Below are 20,146 nucleotides of genomic sequence, written 5' to 3'. Positions count from 1 at the left end.
AATTACCTTATAACATTAAAAACGTTCTTGAGAAGTAAAAAACAAAAAACAAAACAGATTCTGATGTATCATGGCCCGTGTAGTTTTAGGTTGGAGGTCACATTTATCATTATTCTGCTAATTCTTGCAGGTGCATAACATTCATTTCAATAGGAATCCAAACAATTGGTAATTTTGCATAAGGGTTTCAGTTTTCACCAATTTTTCTAACACTTTACTTAACAGTGTCCATGGTAGGTGATTTCAGAGAGGCTAGCAATAGCAAGCTAGATTTAAAGGCATAATATCGCAGCCTCTCTGCAAATCACTCTCCAAAGCCATGCCTCTTCCAAAACATATGAACCAGCGACATGATGAGAGATGCTGTCAGATTATTGTGATAACAAATTTTGCATAATTACATGCAATTAACCAAAACCAAACCCTAATCCTAGCCATACAGTAAGTACAAACTGTCAATTAATTAAATAGAAGGGCACCATAAAAATGAGGCATAAATGGGTTACATCGTTTCAAAGTTTTGCTAGCAACAATTTATTTATATTGCAAATAATTCATCAGGCAAGTTATGAAGAGATCTTAGGTTATTTTGACATCTAGTAAAATTGTTAGGCTAGTTTGATGCTTCACTGAATGAGAATGATATATCTGCAAACAAGAAAAAATCATCACATTTATTCCATATCAAACAAAGAGTTGAATGTACATCTGCAATGACAATGGGGTCCTAAAAAAGACTGAAGTGAATATCAACAGTGTTATATCACATCCACTTTCGTTCCAACCCTTTTCATTTCATACTTCATATAATAAATTATTTAGTGCCAAATACTGAGATATGTTCTTAAGGACATCGTGTTGACACGTATGAATGTTATTGATCCCTGACAAAGTCAAAGCATTTTTTTTTTACATTTTTTAAGTAAAACAAATTACATAAAAGTCCAACTCACTCCAAATTTGTGCAAGACACAACTTCCGTTAAGCTAAAAAAATAAGGACGCTCCTTTTTTGTACATTTACGTCGGCAAAATACAACTTCCATGGCAAAATCCATTGCTGAACACATTCACAAGTGGAGATGTGGTGATTACGGGTTTGAACTGGCTTTCTTTACAGCTGGTACTGCAAAATAGATTTTCTTTAGTTGTCATTCGTACAACAGTTATTTGTGCAATAGAGAAAATATAAGGCCTGAGTCTGGGATTTTAATTCATTCGTTTCATGTCCTGTATCACAGTCTTTCCAAGAAGGGAAGATTCACCTGCGAACTGGCTGGGAGTTTTCAAAGTCCTACAAAAAATCAGACATTGGCATGTTTATTTATTTATATATACTGTACAAAGATTTTGGCAGACGTAGATGATGCCAGTCTTGACACTTTCTGCTCACTTCGAGCAGTTTGATCAGTACGACAGAAGAGTTTGACCAGAGTTCTGTAACTAGAAAACAATTCATTGTGCGGTTGACTTGCTGTTGTCTGTGGATGGTAAAAGCAAAAGAAGAAAACGGAGGAAAGCGTACATTCTTGGCTCAGAGGCTGGTGATTAGCTGCATCTGTCCATCGCTAGAGGCTTCGCCCTCGGGAATCCCGGGGCCAATGCACCCCTCGCTAGTGCCTCGGCGGCTGATCTGATAGTAGGAAAGTGGTTGAGTCCCGTCTCCCAGGTCGGGCAAACTCTTGTAGCACTGTTCCTCAGTTTCACTTTGGGCAGATGAGCAAGGAGAACCATCCTCCTGTCCACTGACAAGGTCAGGGGATTCGGAGGACTGAGAGTCTCTGAGATTGGGCATGCTTGTGTACAACGAGTCCCTGTTATTCGGCGAGGGTGCGTTGTCCAACTCTTTCGCGCTTTCCTTATCTTCTTCTACCTTTTTGCTGGCCTTCTGAGCGCTGTAAAGGAGTGAGTGAGTTCGTTGGGGCAAAAGTGGGGCCTCGAGGGCCTCCCGGTCGTTGGGGTGGAGGAGAAGCAGCTCCAGCGCCGGGTGGCTGGCAGAAGGCGGCAAAGCGGAGGTGTCGGAAACGGTGGCATCATCTTCACTCCGGTTTCTATTCCCGACACCCTCGTTGAAGGTCTCCTGCAGATCCCGGTGGCTGCTGTTGGGCACTGGTTGGCTTTTTGAGCCGGACTGACTTTGCTGTGGCCGGCGAGGCCTCAGGTTGTTGTGAACCAGCTCGGAGATGATCATCTTCTCAAAGTCAGGGTCATCCAGACGCAGAGCGTCAGCAGGCGGGCAACACAACACGGGGTCTTCGTAGTCGTCCTCTTGCTGTGAGTAGCTGTTGTTGAAGTTGTCGTTGAGAGGGAGCGTGTCCATGGTGCTTATATCACGGCTGTGGCTTAGTGAGTTCTGGCCTGAAATAATAACAAAAATTTAATTGTTGGAAACAGTAAGTAGTATACTAGGTATGTGTTACTATTAAGGACACGGGATTTCTCATCACACTCATTACATGCCAAAATGCCAACTAAAAACAATGTATTAAAACTAGGGCTGTCGATTGAATGTGTTAATTTGGTGTGATTAATTATGGGAAAATTATGTTAAAATTAGCTCTAATCTGTACTGTTATCTTTCTTTTCAAGATAGGAGCGAAAAAAATGCCCTGTATGGTTTTGTCGTCTTGTATCATATGATATAGTTTAATATAACATGAGAATTTTGAATGTGATGCTGATTATATACAGTAGTTCAATAAAAAAGTTAAAGTGTTTCATTTTAGATATAATATTGTCTGTTTTAATTAATAATAATAATAAACTTCCAAACAAAGAGCAGTAGAGAGCAGTGTTTCGTTACTGAATGAATCCTGAACGAATCGAGTGAGCCAATGTTTCATTGACCCATTCATTCAATTTTAATAAATCAGAATTATTATCTGAATTATTATCATTATTTAGGCAGTGCTGAATCAAAAGCAATTTTTTTTGCAATGTTTATTCAATGTTTTATTCATCTAACACAACAATGACTTTAAATGATTTTTGGAGGGTAATTTCTCAGCCAAAATTGATGTGCGAATAACTTGTGATTAATTGGATCTATTAATCAGCGTGTCATGTAGCTAATTAGATAAAAAATTATACTTGGTTGACAGCCCTAATTAAAACCTAAAATATTAAATTAAAAGAGTAGAGATGCATGTTGCTAAACAGATAATGTTCAAACAAAATATTAAATGTTTCATAAACTGGTGTTTTTAACAGTAATAGCAACAGCAAAGCAACCTGAGATCCTCTTGCAAAAACACAAAACAATAAGCATTCTTTTTTTTTTTCAAAGAAAAAGCATGAGCATAAACACAAAACATGCTGTAAATGTCTGCATCGAACACAACAGAGATGAAAGCGTGTTCATGGAGCACACAGATGCCAGTCCACAGATCACAGAGCGAAGGCGAAGAGTGCAAACACTCACATCATGTGTGTCTGCTCAGGCTAGCTGACCTGAGAACTGCCCATGAGCCAAAACAAAAAGAGTGAAACAACGGCTTTTTAAAAAATTGCAGCAAAGACAGAAAAGTAAGAAATCACCAAGCTTACAAACTCCAAAGGTCTGAATTCAGTCCATCGAGATCCACCACACAGATGCCATTTCACTCACGATTTGAACAAACAAATAACACGAATAAAGAAATATGCAAGACTTTTTTAATGTTCCACGCTTGAAAGGCTGAAAGTCGTTTTCCCCATTAATTAAGATTAAGGAAAACTAGTCTCTTTTTCAGTTAATAAGTTAATATTACAACTAAGTTGGCACCAATTGACGCTAAACTGTAATATGGCTGTTATCATCTCCCTATATGTTTATTATTATGACAGACTGAAATTCCCTTTAACTCTTTAGGTCCAATCAAAGTGTAGAAACATTAAATAGAAACAGAATAATTTAAAAAAATATATATAGATAATATATATATATTTATTTATTTTTTCTTGCACATCCCTACTTTTTGCATCTTCCCAATTCAAATTATATTCAAATAAAGCTTTTTAAATCAATTTTTCTGTGAGCGAATCTATCAGAAGGCTGAATGCAGGATATGGCAGGAGTATCAGGTTTAGCACGCCATCTTTAAAAGAAATAAATAAATATTAGTCACACTTCATTCTGACAGTCCACTTTAGACATTCCACTAACTATAAAGTAACTTAGTGCAGCTTAATATCAACTAACCATTTAAGTACTCTCATTAGAGTATTAGTAGACTGTAGGGTTTGTAGAATAAGTTGACATGTTCTTCCAAAGTTACTTACAGTGTAGTCAGTAGAATGTGTTTTGGGGAGCATCAAAATTAGTTGTTGGCAGATATTAGACTACTAGTACTCTAAGGATTGCTAGTTGACATGTAGTTGCAAAGTTACTAATAGTTACTAAAATGTCTAAAGTGGACTATCAAAATAAAGTGTTACCTAATTATTTTCTGCAGGCCTAAAGTATATGAATGCATAAACATCTCGAATCATAATTACAAAGCAGTATGAAACAGCAGTATTTCGTGACTGATAACAAAAACTGGTGACAGAACCGAAAGTGTGGAAAATCATCACAAATTTAATGAACTGCTGTTTCATGTGGAGCATAGGATGGATTTAAAGTTCTGTAGTTTGAAATAAACATGAGGGATGTGAAAAACACGTCTGTGTTCTGCTGTGAAACAGGCATCAAAGAGTTGAACGGGAGGAGAGTGGGACCGAGGGGAGGAATGAAGGACAAAAATAAAGCAATCAACCATAAAACATCATCTCAGCCCAGATGATTTGCATCTGTTTATGCGCTGGCGAGGGGTTTCATCCAATCAGGTACTGTCTGGACTGAAGAAGCAGACCGAATGTGGTCGGACAAGCTAGAAAGCAGGAATTCTGGGAGAAAAGCCAGGCCAGATCTTTGATTGCTCAACGTTGCAAATGTACAAAAGCTTTTCCTGCTGTTGTTTGTCTAGAGCGAAGGTCTCAGTCTGAGCAAGCTGTTCAATTCTTTTGTTCACTTCTGCTTCAGGCATCAGTCAGCGCTGAGACAATACACTACACTGCCACAATAAATCAAATATTACCACAAAACTCCTACTTTACAGTCAAAACGTGTCCATATGCCTGTAAACAGCACTGAAACTGTCAGCGTTTCTATAAATACATTAATATTAAAAACAAAATAAAAATGAGAAGAACAGATATCATAACACTGATAATAAAATGAAATAAAACGTTAAAAATGAAATTAAAATAGTAGATAACACTGATATAATGCTCAGGCTGCCTCATGAACAATGCACAGCGGGAAATAAATAGCCCAAAAAATATTAAATAAATAATAATGCTTCAATGAATGAATGACCAAAGTTATATCGTTAACACTTAAGGCTGTATCAAGTGACAACTTGGATATTTGTGTTATCTCAACAAATTAAATCTGGGAAAGGCCTTATCATCTATTTTTTTTTTTTTTATTAAAAGGGTTAATTAATCATTTGGAGGTAATGGTATAAAAAGCAAGAGACTCATGCAGAGAAGGGCTGCAGTGATTTCATTACAGATTCTCTGTAAACTGCAGTCCTGTGTTCATCATGCTGTGAAAAAGCCTGGATATTTCCAGCCCACATTTCCAAACGACAGAAAGAGACCTGCCCCATAAAGCACCTGGAGAGCGGAAAGCTGGAGGAGAAGGGGTGTTGCAGACGATGGTTTCGGCGAGAAGGTTGTTATAGCGGTTGTTAGTGTCGTGAGGCCTGAGGAGAGGGTTAGTTAGCAGATAGTTGCCACTCATTCCTGTTGAACAAAAAAAAGAGAGGAGAATGAGTTTCGAAAAACAGAGCAGAAGACAGAATTCCATCTGGTGCAATGCGATGTTAAAGTGAACTGAAACAGCCACTCAGATGACATTGCTATGCGTGTGAAAAGATGCTCTGAGTGGACAGAAGAACAAAATGTTGACCGATCACATATTTCAGATATGTGAACAGAATGGCCCACCAAGCAAATGTTTTACTTGGACACAAAAATATATCTAATCTCACAAGAACCGATAAGATGTTCGACTTTCAGACACTAATATTTATAAATATGACTCAATTTACAGCATGCATCTTTCCCAATGCCAGATCACAGCTAAATCTTTTCAAAATATACAAAAAAAAGACATCATCAGCAACAATTGTGCAAAGCCCAATTTTTTTTCTTCATTTTTAAAAAGCATCCTGATCGCTCTCTAACCTAAGACAAAAACCATTTTTTTAGCATTTTTTTAGGTGTAAAATCTATATTTTCTTGGCGTTTATATTTGTTTGTATATGTGCACTTTTCACAGATGCATCCATACAGTACATATATGCTTTTTACATATTGTATGCATGCATGTACGCTGATACATTTAAACACAATTGCTTATTTACTTTTTTGGATGTAGTTATATAAATTACTCGGTTAATATTGTGAAAACGTACATGTTTAGGTGGAGGCTTTTAACAAAGTCCCTATGTTTTTTTGTTTTGTTTTTTTTTCATTCCTACATGCATTTTTACATTTTAAACTGCCAAATAAAAAGAAAGAAGGAAAATAAAGGATTTCATATAGAGTCCTAATGAAAAAAGTCCAAAACAGCTGAAAATGAAAGAGAAGAAATATCCCATTATGCATTTGAAGCCAAATGTTCTATTGCTGCTTTGTGCTTCTCTATAAGTGTTTAAACCTGTATATAATGTGTGATGGAGAAAACCTAAAAAAATAAATGCAGTGCTATATATATATATAAATATATATAGTTTGATAAAATGGCTAGTATAATGGATTGATGCAATGCATCATGGGCCACACAGCAGGATGAGATGCTGTGACATGAACAAACTGTATATCACCAAGTAAAAAAAAAGGAGACATTGGTACACCAAATATATCTTCATTACTTGTCGTGTCTCTAAAAAGAAAAAAGAACAAAATACGTTTTGATGCAATCAAGTGTTAACTTTCAAATAATCAATGGCAGCTACGAGCACTGTTCACTTTGAGTTTTTTGTGCTTGCAAAAAAGTCTGCGAAATAACTAATTAAATTAATATTTTAATAAAATAATAAAGGCATTTACACTTATTTGTATAAGACAATGCAATCTCGCTGTGGATCTATATAAAATACTTTTACTTGCATTCATATTATATTAGATTCAGCTTATTTTCTATCTCTCAGCATGTAAGTCTGGGTCAACTGGTGATAGTTTCTTACTAATCTCTTACAGTGAAGAGTAAATGTGTCCATAATAATGTTTCCATCCTCAGCTAAGCACTGAATTAATTCCCTGTGAACTAAACTAACCACAAAACTCACAAGATTCAATCTGGTGACAGTAAGTTTATACCGAGTCGGTCCAATTTGGTTGAATTCGTCAAATTGAAACAGTTCCTGAGTTAGTTTTAATGCACTTTGTGACCGCTGGCTGCATTCACCAACCAACTATTAAAGAAATAAACAAAATTAAAAATATATAATGAATGCATTCCAAAGCAAACAGAATTTGTTACTATTTACGCTCATTTAAATGAAGACAGAAGGAGATAAAATAATTATACCTTTCATATAAGCATCTCTGGAACAAGTAGAAAAACCCTACAGTGTCTATAAACCCACAGCAGCGCGTGTGAGAGCCCAGGGTTCATCTGTTACCTTGGTTCAGAGTGGAAGTGCTGTTGATATCTCCGGAGATGAAGGATGACTCTGATTGTTTCCTCACAGTGTCGTTCCACATGCTCCTGATGCGGCTCTGCAGCGACACAGAGACAAGCTCGCTGATTAATGCGGCTAATATTCACGCAAACAGCTCTGCAGTGACTAAAAAAACCGTCTAAACAACACATTCTGAAGATTTCATCTGCTGCAGCTTCACAAACCCCTCACCATAACCACAATAACAATCATTTTGCAAGCAAACAGACATGCATTTTTAAGACACCTAATCGATTTCTGATTCATGAGCGAGCTCATTCACTGAATCTGTTGAAACGGCTCAAATGTGAATTGGACTTATACAACTGTCAACAAGTCAGTGATTTAACAATCTGTTCGGGACGAGTCTTCAGTTAACGACTCGCCGAATTGTTCATTTCTGGCTCCAAATGAACAGGAAGCTTTCTAAACAGCCGAGTGATTGATTCTTTAACCTGTCCCTGTTTAAGGGAATCAATCTCGACCAGACGGCGAAGAGCGATCCTTTAAAATCACTACTGCAGGCGAGAGAGAGACCATATCAATAAAGCAGATTTTGACAGGTGAAAGCAGGATTTGATTGAGATGTACCTGTGTAGCAGATGAATATCGAGCGGTGGCCCTGGAGGCCGAGGGTTTGGTGACGGCGTGAGGTCCTTCAGAGGGAAGAGCAGTACAGCACTGAGACCGACGCAAACACTTGCTGTACTCTTTACGCACCTGAAGACACAATCCAACAGAGAGGAGACATACAGTAAATATCACATATCAGAAAACTAATGTGTATGTTTACTAATCAGGCACTGAATCGATTACCCATTAAAAGTCATTCAACCAATCACATTGCTAGATGGTAATATCAGATATAATATTTCAGTCACATATCAGAGATTTTTATGCACACTGAAAATGCCATTGAAGACTTGTCCTCCACATCTGAGCATAAACCTGAAAAAGTTTTTGCAGATTACAAACTACAGTTCATAACCCTTTATTAGCAAAGAGTTTGCATAAAATATTCATAAAATATTAATACCTTTACCCTTTGTGAGATTTACAATTTATCTTATTCATTTGTGGACGTAGTGTAATTAAACTTAAGATATATAAAACAATTGTGAGTTGGTTAAATGATTCATTTGGATTAAACTCATGGGAAAATGCACTACATGTGCTGCTTAAAGATTTAATATTCCTTGAAATTAATAACTTATTAATACATACACAAAACTTCATGCATACCTGCAATGTTACGTAATACAAATACACTTTATGGATTTAATCTCTCTTTATTTACTAGCATCTTTGCTGCTGTCTTTCAGGACAAACTTTATTTTAAGGACCAATTCTCACTATTAATTAACTATATCTTTTGTCTCAATAAACTTCTAATTTGCTGCTTATTAATAGTTAATATGCTCATGCAGAATAAGGTATTAATATGTGTTTTATTATTAACATTCAGCGGCCATCAATAATAAAGAAAGTGGCATCTGACAAACCAGTTTCTTCTGTATGTCATGGGTTTACCTTCTTCTGCAGAAGACAGTGGAAGATGAAGATGAACATCCCTTGTAAAGTGTTGAAGATAGTGAAGAGGTACGCCATGATTACTGAAGAGTCGTTCAGGAAAAACAGACCGAAGGACCACGTCAGACAAACCAGACACAGCAGTGTGAAAGCACCAAACACCCAGGACCTGAAAACCACAGGATAGCAGTCAGAAAGACATTTCACAGCCCTTTTTTATCTACCCAGGCTCATTGGAAATACATACATTTCTGCAAATCTCAAAAACGTAGCTAAACGTATGAATCACTGCAGTTTCTTTACGTAATATCCATCGCCGCAAGCATGTATTTCCAATGAGCCTGGGTTGCTTTTGTGAGCAATATCATACAGTATCTGTTTATAAGCGCCAAACTCTCCGCATTACGCCTGCTGTAATGGTTCTAATGATATATAAAAAACATTTTTACTTCTCTGTTATCATTTATGACTTTCATAACATGGAATACAGCATGGTGTAAATCCACAGGTTACCCACATTCTTTAAAACATCATCTTTTGTGTCAATTAACAGAAGTTAGATTGCATTAGCTTTGTGTGTTTCTGAATTAGTTTATCGCTGTTTATGCATTTATTCAATCTCACTGACATCATTGTTGATTAAAATGAGTCGGTGAGGTCATGCTGAGCAAAACACTGCTGATTTGAGTGGGATTGAGTTTATTTCCTCTCTGTCAGAGAGTCAGTTAATTGACTTTGATTGGCTATTGCATTCATGTGCTCTGTTTTACTCCCAATACACAAATGAATCATTAAAGAGAGCCAACTCACAGAACAGGACTGATGAAAAAAAAATATATAATAATAATAATAATAACAATCACTGAATACTTTTATAAAACTCAAGCCATTCCTAGGATTCGACCACCCAGCCGTGTATCACTGGACTCTTTCCCATTACAGAGTCCAGCAACTAGTTCTGTGGATCAAATGTCCTGAACTGACGATTTCTTCAAATGGACATGACAAGAGCAGATTTCACGGCCCCCAGATGCAAGTTTAAAAATAATTACGACTTTGGGTCCAATAAAACATCTTGCTTGTCATACCATTGCACAGCCCATCTGGAAATATGCATTTCGTTCCCAAGGACAATGTTTATAAGAGGGTCAGACTGTGCTCTCACATTTCAGGAAGCAAATTAATTAGTTAATGTTTTCTGTAATTATTCCCATAAACCCCAATTAGCTGTATTTGAGTATTTACACGTCCAGATCCAAGCTGTACCTCGTGAACCGGTTCATTCAGAAACAATGCAACGGCCACGCTGTTGTTATTAGCAACTTGAAATGAAAGCGTAAAATCGCACAGCTGCTAAGCGTGTTCGACAGAATTGAAGACTGAGCTTACCGTATGCTCTCCAGTCGGCTGGAATCAGGTTTCATAGACATTGAGTGTTTTACCATCTTGTACATAGTCACCACCAGAAAGATTAGATTGAGCTGTCGGAAAAGAAAAAAACATGTTGAGAAGACCACACCAAGAAGCTCTTGGCGATCACGATTGCAATTCATCATTCAGATGGCATATTTGTCAAACATCATTTCATATTTACATTCACGAGCACCGTGCAATGATCTTTCTTGGGATCTGTGATTACCAGGCTATTAGACGACTATCAATGGGATTGAAAAATAAAAATAAAGCACCTTTTATGTTGGCTGATCTGAACTACAAAGCATAGCCTTCAATAATTCAAAAAGCAGACAGCAGCTAAAAAAATGTTAAAATGCAAGAATGCATGAACTCTGTTGGGAGTTTCCAAGACATCTTATAAACTATAGTTCTATGCATGGACCATTTGAAAAGGTCTTCTTAGCATGACAATTGAAATAGATCTTCAATAGTGATTTAAGTCAGTACAGAAGCTTGTAAGAACATTGATATTCTCGAGACATAAACTATCACGCAGAAAATAAAGTGCTACCATTTGTTCCCAATTCTGATCTTAAAGATAATCGGAGACGAACTGCGTGTAGGCGCCTTCTCAGACGAGTATAAGTCATAACTTTGGCCCTGAAAATGTCTGCTTGCTGGCAAGAGCTTGTGTTTTTCTTCACCGCCCTGAACATGGGAATGTAATTCAGGCTGACCAGAGAAGACCTCTTAAAGAAACATACTTCAGGAAACAAAAAATGACTATCATCTATATTAAATATGTGGAACAAGAATAGAGCACCTCTATTAAAAGAAGCTTGTCTTAATTTAGTTGGTGGTGACAAAAGCTATTTCGTCCCCAGACTTTCCAAATTTCCCACTATATATTATAACAGTGTCCTGATTTTAGAAGCTCTCGCTACACAGTTCACTTTCTATTCAATTCTCAAAAATACTAAAAGTCTAAAATGGAATAAAAGCAAGTAGAGAACTATTTTTAAACTATATGTTTTTGAAACTATGTTTTATTCCAAAATGTGGGTCAAATATTGAAAATGTAGCATGCACACACTGACTGTGTATAGGTTAGTAAAGCACGTGTTGTTGTCTTAGTATATTGTGTTTGACTTCAGTTCAAAATGAGAAATAAATGAGCACATTTATTTAGCTTTGCATACAAGAGAATGAAAAACACACATCTGGTTTCTTTTTTGGAGGCACACACACACACACACACACACACAAACACACACATATATATATATATATATATATATATATTATATATACAGAATGCAGCTAGAGAGAAAAAGGAATATGCCTTTTGAAAAGAAAAGGCACTGAATTCTTTGCTCCGTCGATCATCAACACAAACCACATGTAAACACCAAAGAATTCAACTCAATTTTGCGCCCGCTCAAAAACAAAGAATTACAGAAAGAGCAGGACTGGCGGAGAAGAAGACTAAAAGCACGCAAGAAAGAAAAAAAAAACAACAATTACAAATGATTTGTTTAAATCTATATATACTTTGCATTTTCATTTGGCAGTTCTTCAGGCTTGTCTGCTACTTCTGTTTGACTTATCCAAAGCTATTTACTAACTGTAGAGTACATGCTGCAACCTGTATACAAAGCAACTTTTACAATGCAATTAAAAGCCATGTTTGCAAAAGAAATAAACAAGGAAGAAAATGTCACATCGCAAATATGGAAACATTTAGATTAAGGGTTATTTCCCCAGACTAATTGGTATATCTCTTGTTCCAGTCACTCTTGATCCATCTCACTCTTTTCTGGATGGGACGTTTACCTTCCTCTTTTCGTTCACTTTGAATCCTTATTTTTACATCCAATATGAAAAAAAACAAACAAACAAACAGAAAACAGCAGACCAGGGCCCATATTCACAAAAGATCTTAAGGCTAAAAGTAGCTCTTAACTTGCAGATTTAGGAGAAAATCTTTAAAATAATGGGTGTGCCATTCCTAATTTTTTGCTCTAAGTGTATTTCACAAAGCCTTTTAACACTAAAACTAACTCCTAAATCTGTGAAAGGTTAGAAGTAGTGAAGAAAACTCAGAAGTCACTAAAATCATGCCACAAATGATCCTAAATGGCTGTTGCCGGCAATCGGCCTCTGAATGTAAACATTTTAGCAGCATTTGATGATAATGAGCTTTTAAAAAGGTATCGCCTTTAATTTTGGAGGTTATCCCAACTCTAAATTATCCTTTGATTATATCCCTGTTTTCATTACCCAGTGGGGCAAGCATGTTTGAATGCTTTATTATCAGCCATGATTATTTTACTCTGTTAATTAAAAGGCTGTTTATATGCATATTCACTAATTGTTTATGAGAAGCACACATGTAAGAGGCGGACAATGAGCTGAACATATACTTGTCTGACAGAGATTATCAGCCAATCACTGTGTGCATCGTTAGTAAGCACGCTGACATCATCCATAACAACGAGGCATTTAATTTTATTAAACGTGCATTTTTTGTATCACTGCATGCATTCCCTGTGAATTAGATTTATTGCTCTCTTAGTACTGCTAGCACCATGCTCTACTTCCACATCTCTGGACTCTATTTGGTGCAGGTCCCACCTTTAATATTGGCTTTTTCACCCGTTTTTATTTATTTTATTTTTATTTATTTTTTACAACAGGGCAAAAATTGTATGTCTGAAAAGAAATGGCACACCTCTCTTTATGATTCAAGATATAATTCATGCCTGCAGCACAAAAAGTGTTATTAAACCGGAAGCAGGAGATTAGAAAGGAGAAACAGGTCAACTGACAAAAGGAAAAGACATGGGAGGATTCATGGAGTGAGAGAGAGAAAGAGAGATAGGTCGGGTCTGTTAGATCATTAATTATGGCGCTGTTGAGAGTTGCTGCTGAGCCACCAGGAGCCGCTTCGCTCCGGCATGGGCGGAGAAGCCAGGAATGCATTTATAACACAGCTGGGAGTGATCTGATTTATAACACAGATCTGATGAGACGGCCAGCCGAAGCACCTCTGTGCCTCCCCTCCTCCATCCCACCCTTCCATCCCCCAAAATAGACCCACAAGCACAAGTTTAAGATAAACCAGTCTGAGTTCAGACACAAGCTGACTGAGCCCGTTGAAGTATATCTTAGCATTTCCTGTTTAAAGGTACAGGGGAGGATCTGCTTAATTGAAAATGTCACGCAAGATATTTCGCGATAAAGTGCCAAGCATTATGATGACATATTTAAATAAATGGATAAAGAAATGGTCCTACACAAAGGGTTTTAGCTTTGCTTTTGGGGTAAAATGTGACCTAGATATGCGATGCACACATTTGTTTTAAATTCATGGTTACAGAATGAGATCTCTCTGAGACAGGAGGAACATGGATGTATTAGGTGTAACCGTTTCTTGTTCTGAAAAGCCGCTGTATGCACATTTAAAGTTAGTGCATGTATACATGAAACAGCACTGACTGCACACTTCAGTATCTCTGCATTTCAGGGCATTTCTCTGTAGAAAATGGTGTGGATTTTGAAAAAGAAAGCACATTCTCACCAAGCACAATTATGCCATAATTCATATCATTATAGTTACAACTTCGTCTATCCATAGCTGTACTGTAAGTCCATGTAGTCCCTACTTGTGGCAGTGGAGAGCACACATTTAAAATTATTTCATTTGTGATTATTTGTAAATAATTACTACTGTATTTTCCCTAATAATGAAAAAGCAAAAAGCAGATTGAAGATTACTTTACGTTTAGCTCAGGCGAATCCCATTTCTGCGGTTCATGTTGTTTTTACCCTTTTGATTCCAGTCAATGTGTTGCAAATTTAATTGATAGGACATGATTTTGAAAAACCCACACCTATATAAGGTCGAACAGCTAAAAAAAACTGGATATTAATGCAAAAACCAAGCCATAAGGTCAAAGATAATGCCTGCAGAGCTCAAAGACTGGATTGTGTCTAGGTACAGATCTGGTGAAGGTCACAAAAACATCTGCTGCATCAACGCTTTCCAAGAGCACAGTAGTCTCAATAATTATTCAATGGAAATAGTTTCACTCTATGAATGAAGTCTGATCAATGGGAACACAGTAATCAAAATTAAAGAGCATTAAGTTATTTGAGTGCAACATACATTACAAAGACATTTTAACAAACATACATTCAGTTGGAACTGTAGACTGAAGAAACTAAAGACAATCCAACACATCGCAAAGAACCACAACACGATGAAAACATGGCAATTAAATTAAAATTCCATACACCTACTGTAAATAAAGGTATTCTTGGGAAATGTGAAAAACTTACCATTATGATGAACGTAACAGGGCCAATGAAACTCCAAATGAAATGATTATCAACCCTCAACCAACAGCTGGAAAGAGGAAAAAAGAAAGAAAAGGACCACCATAGAAGCAATTACTTAAAGATATGAACACACAAAGTTCTGAGATTGACAACCACTTTCATTGGAGGGAATGAATTCCCTAAATCAGTGTTTCCCAACCCTGTTTCCAGAGGCACTCCACATTTTGGATGTCTCCCTTTTCTAACCCATCAATTTTAGGTCTTACTAACGAACTGATGAGTTGAATCAGGTGTGTTTGATTAGGAAGAGGTTGAAAATATGCACTGTTGGTGTGCCTCCAGAAGCAGTGTTGGGAAACACTGCCATAAAATATAGTTTTGTCTAATGGAAAGCAGTCACTCAGGCTGCCTCAAATATTGTGATGTTTGACCGTGATAACCACCATAATATTATAGAACTTTATTCAGAGATTTGGTGAGATCTACCATTGGAGAAAGTGTTAACTTGGATGGTATGACCAAAACACTGTATTGACATATGACATTTGCCTTAATAAACTCCAGATTTACTGTTCATTAATAGTTAGTAAGGTAGTTGTTAAGTCTAGATATTGGGTAGGGTGTGATTTATAAGTGCTAATAAACCGCCAATATACTAGTAATATAAGCAAAGTAATCAACAGTGAGAATTGGCTCCTAAACTAAACAGAAAAATTAATTAGAATTAATACTTATTAAATCTAAAGATACAGTCACGAGCAGTGACTGGTTTTTGATTGTTAACGTTGTTTAGTATTAACAACATTAATGGACAGAGGGAGGTCTATATCTGCATTTAATCTGCAAGCCGATATCAATAAACAACATTACTCACGCTTTCCTCGTCCCGTAGCTCTTATAGTCGATGGCTGCTGAAATGCCAACCACCACACAGGGGAACAGGTAGCCAGATGCGTAATAGTATTTTCGTCTGGAGAATTCACTCTCAAAGACCTCCACAAGCATGAGGAACAACTGAACCGCCTCCAAACACATCCAGGCAAATGTGGCAAGAAAGAAGAAATGCAGAACTCCAGCAATCACAGAGCACACAATCTGAGCAGGAAGAAATAAACACAAAGAATCAAACAAACCTGCCTATGGTTTGATGCCTAAAAATATAGGCAGCTCACCAGGGTTGAAATAAGCCCTCTTTACACCAATACCCCTCAGCGTGCAAAAAATGTACCCACCGGAGGTTCGGTCATGTTGATGCCCACAAGAAACAGAAGCTCTGCGATGAAGAGGTTAATGCAGAGGTTTTTGTGGATGGTGTTGCGATCACTCTGGAGGCCGCGGAAGAAGCAGAAGGTGAAGATGCTAATGGCAAGGCAGACAAGTGAAACGGCGATGCCCATTCGTGTGATAACTGTCAGCAGGAGCTCGTGAACGCCTCCCACACCCTTGAAAAACAAACATTAGCATTAACAGTTACTTAACTCGAACACATCACTTGTCAGAATTGAATCCTATTTGATTTCTGAATGCGTAGAGCTAAAATGCATCATAAATGTGCTAGTCACACATACAGCAGCTATCTTTTATAGGCTTTTCTATTATTTACATATAAGCAACAAAATGTTGTTGAATCTGTAATGTCAATGCTTCCAGTAGAGACGTCTATTGACTACAATGGTAGCACACGTCTAGTATTGACCAAGTTTTTGACAACAGACGTCTTAAATCATAATGTCTTAACTTCCCAGAGTTTGAATAATCTATCTTACGTCTTTGTTTACACATAGCACCAATACAGAAGCTAAAGACATTTGAACACTGACAGGCTCTGTTTACACATCCTCTAAACAACAGTAACAACAACAACAAATGAATACATTTACTGAAAGACTGTATGCATGAAAGCACCATCCCTGTGGATCAGCATTACATTCATTTATTGATGCCCTGATGCTGGGCAGAAGCTTAAAGGATTGTTTTGGGACACATACCACAGTATCCTTTGGTATTTTACCAGTTTATCATCATACACCCTATGGGTTGTGCCGATAGATGATAGTATCATCTATCAACGATACATCAACGATCCTGTGGCTGATGCCTTTGATGATAGCAAGATGATTTTTATTATTATTTTCAGGTTAGTAATACTATCTAATTAATATTAGGGCTCATTTGTTCCATTATGTTTCTTTTTCTGCAGTTCTACAGTGTTGCTCATTATAACCAATCACACACGATTCCGCTGAGTTGATGAATGCAATGGCCAATCAGAGGCGTTCAGATGAGTCATCGCTGAAACAGCGGAGCTTTGTTGTTCAAGGCTTGCTGACTGCATTCTGACTCACAAATTCTCTCATTATAAAAAACAAAGTGCAGATGTACGTACGATGCAAATATAGGAATATGTATCCATCATAAAGTGTAGATTCACTCATTCACGGGAGTGTTTTTAAAGTGCATAAGCTAGTGATGATGTTCTTTGGTAATGCATATGTTCGTTGCTCGTTTTCTGTAGATGCTTTTTGAATAACTGAGGAAGTAATAAATGAGCATAATATTGTGTATAAGCAACCTAACAGGCTGACGATGGGACGATATGAAAATTAAGCATTTTGCCCAAAACTAATATACCAAACCCTTTCATGAGAGGCCTTAGGACTGTTTGAGTATCAAGTCTAACCTAACTTTAGCACATTTGTATTCCATCATAAGGCTCGTAATTGGGAGGGAAAGAACCCTCTTACCATACAGTCCTATCCTGCTGACATCCAAGCCACTTCTCATATGTGAGCTAATCAAATACCCCAGCTTGCTGACCTGCTGAAGGGCGACTTTGAACAAGGTAATTGGCCAGAAAGACAGGGCAACTGAAATTCTGGTGTCTCCAATTTGGGCTGTTGCCCTTTCTTTTGTAGGAGAGCAGTACTGTGGATATGCTTGAGGCCAGTGATCACATCCTCCCTTATTTGTTGTACTTGCCTGTTGTTTAGATGTACATCAGACCAGCATCCAAACTTTTAATTGGCTCATCGAGCACTGCGGGCCCTGGTGCAATTATTGCTTGGTTGAAAAAAATATGTGATATTTACTTGGCCTGATTTCCAATTGTGAAATCAATGATTTCCATTTTTCTACCTTTCTAACAACACAACTTTTTCAGTCTTGTAAGTTCTTCCAATAAAGATTTTTTTTCAGGAGCACAGCAATTGTGTGCATCATAATTATATTGTTTAGTAGAAAAGGGATCTTTTTAAATATTCCTGATTCAACAGGACAAAACACAATATCTATGTGATATGTAAGCAGAAAATAAGATTCTGCTGATGGATATATATATTTATCCACTGTTTTAGAAAATAGGTACGTTTGTTGACCAAGACCATGTAAACAGTTGCACATCAAAACCCATGATTTCCACATTTCTCTGCAGCTTAAATGACAGTTTTGCCAGCATATCGTATTTTTGGTGCTATCAGACAACTACTATTGATATGTCATACTGCAATAATTGCATTGTTTCCAGAACTAGAGACACAAGATATGTATTAATCAACGTAGACTAAGAACTATATTAAGAAAGCTGCAATATAATCTTGTAGAGATACATTGCTGTTGCTGTGATGAACACAAATTATGTCCAATGAATGTATCAGCAGAAGTAAATGTAAACTCAAGAGACTCAACACTCAACAGTATCCTGGCTATATGAAAAACAGAGAGCAGAAAATTGGCTTAGGAAGGAATTGGAAGAGTAGCTGCTGACTCATAGTTACTATATACTTCTATATACTTCTAGACCAGTTGATACTCACCGCACGTGCATCTCGATGAGCCATCAGGATTGCAAAGTTAGTCAGGTGACTGCAGGAGCAAGTGGTGTGAGTCTTGTTTGTGGCGAGGAGTTTGCAGCCTTGTGTTGACCAGTATCCCGTCATGCTCGTCTCAGAATAGTTCCAAAATGAGCAGTTTGGATTGAAGTAGTTCTCAGTCTGATAAACAGAGAAACATGTCATTTTATTTGAATGTGACAGCTGACGTATGCACGGTTTAAACCTTTTACACCCAAACATTGTTTTCCTTGATCAACGATCTCTATTAATAAACCAGACTGACTGACAAGGATGTTCTTTGATTTTGTTAAAGCATGTTTTTCAAGGCTCTAATTTGAACTCAATCCTATAATCAGAAGGCACTGATTATGTGGCTATTTAAAATAACACGCCCATTACAGGTACAAGTAATTCAATTGAAACTTTACACTTTTTTTATCTTTCTTCTCTTTAGATTTTGAAGCAAATAGATTGGCCTAACTCTGGTCGTTTACTGTTTTTCGGCACCCGTTTCATATAAATACAGTTCTGTGAAAATGTATTAACCCCCAACATGATAAGTATGATATTAAATGGTTGATGAATCATTAATAAAAGGCAAACTGATTAAACACTTTTTTTAATTGAAGCATAAAAAGTTGTCTTGCACCTAGCACCCATGTGAAAAGGTAATTGCCCACTTAAACTTAAATGACTGATGTATTTTAATTACTTTCTTCCTCATTATTTCTGGAATTTATTTTATATTTGGCATAGTGTGTTACTGGGTAAGACCATTTAAGTAGTGTTAATTTCATTAAAGAAAACTATGACAAAAATGTTAGCATCAGCTGTGACTATACCAACTTTAAATACTGTTGATGAAAAAAATAGACTAAAAGGTTTAAAAAATAAAAATATTCGAAATGTGTCTATATTTTCTGGATAAATAAATAAGTAAAGAAATAAAGGAGGAGAAAAATGTATACCTCCACAAGTGTTCATGCTAGTTTACTTGCTTTGTCCAGACCAAATAAAATAGAAATGAGTTTTTAGTTTTTTTGGTGTGGTTCATTTTCACACTGCCCTTTCTGCAAGGCAACCAGAAATTATAAACAAAACCACACGTGTGCTAAGGTCACTGGACAGAAATTCTCAAGCAGGAAAAAACGGGAAGTGCAAAAACAGCCTAATCATAAAGCTCTTTAGTAGTGCAATTTTAATTATTTTACTTATTTTATGTTATCAACCAGTGCAATATGAATAAACTTATATGAGACAATGTCATACGATGTTGTAATTATGACTCGCCTAAAATAAAATTTATTTCATATCCACCCCCCCCCCAAAAAAAAAAACCCATTAATTGTAACTTCTG

At 36.9% G+C, this 20,146-nt stretch overlaps 1 protein-coding gene and 1 long non-coding RNA gene across 6 annotated transcripts in view; one reads left to right on the top strand and one right to left on the bottom strand.

Annotated features, from left to right (window-relative positions):
* The window catches only part of LOC132096871 (uncharacterized), a 207,753-nt gene that overhangs the window by 36,074 nt on the left and 151,533 nt on the right, over positions 1 to 20,146 (top strand). The gene's annotated exons all lie outside the window — the stretch shown is intronic.
* The window catches only part of LOC132096868 (adhesion G protein-coupled receptor L2-like), a 93,013-nt gene continuing 73,512 nt past the window's right edge, over positions 646 to 20,146 (bottom strand). For 2 of the 5 annotated variants that reach the window (XM_059502526.1, XM_059502527.1), the window contains 10 exons: positions 18,772 to 18,948; positions 16,192 to 16,401; positions 15,834 to 16,054; positions 14,960 to 15,026; positions 10,613 to 10,704; positions 9,224 to 9,392; positions 8,285 to 8,413; positions 7,655 to 7,751; positions 5,640 to 5,768; positions 646 to 2,357 (listed from right to left, as the gene is read on the bottom strand). In XM_059502526.1, the coding sequence (XP_059358509.1) occupies positions 1,534 to 2,357; positions 5,640 to 5,768; positions 7,655 to 7,751; positions 8,285 to 8,413; positions 9,224 to 9,392; positions 10,613 to 10,704; positions 14,960 to 15,026; positions 15,834 to 16,054; positions 16,192 to 16,401; positions 18,772 to 18,948 (2,115 nt within the window). In that variant the 3' untranslated portion in view covers positions 646 to 1,533. Of the gene's footprint in view, positions 2,358 to 3,420; positions 3,457 to 5,639; positions 5,769 to 7,654; positions 7,752 to 8,284; positions 8,414 to 9,223; positions 9,393 to 10,612; positions 10,705 to 14,959; positions 15,027 to 15,833; positions 16,055 to 16,191; positions 16,402 to 18,771; positions 18,949 to 20,146 lie in introns of all 5 variants that reach the window. The other 3 variants (XM_059502528.1, XM_059502529.1, XM_059502530.1) reach the window with 2 other exon arrangements.

The sequence above is a fragment of the Carassius carassius genome, chromosome 20 (assembly GCF_963082965.1).
Source record: "Carassius carassius chromosome 20, fCarCar2.1, whole genome shotgun sequence".
In the NCBI taxonomy this organism is placed as follows: Eukaryota; Metazoa; Chordata; class Actinopteri; order Cypriniformes; family Cyprinidae; genus Carassius; species Carassius carassius.
The sequence above is the reverse complement of the archived record's forward strand: the minus strand, read 5'-3'. Positions and strand labels throughout refer to the sequence as shown.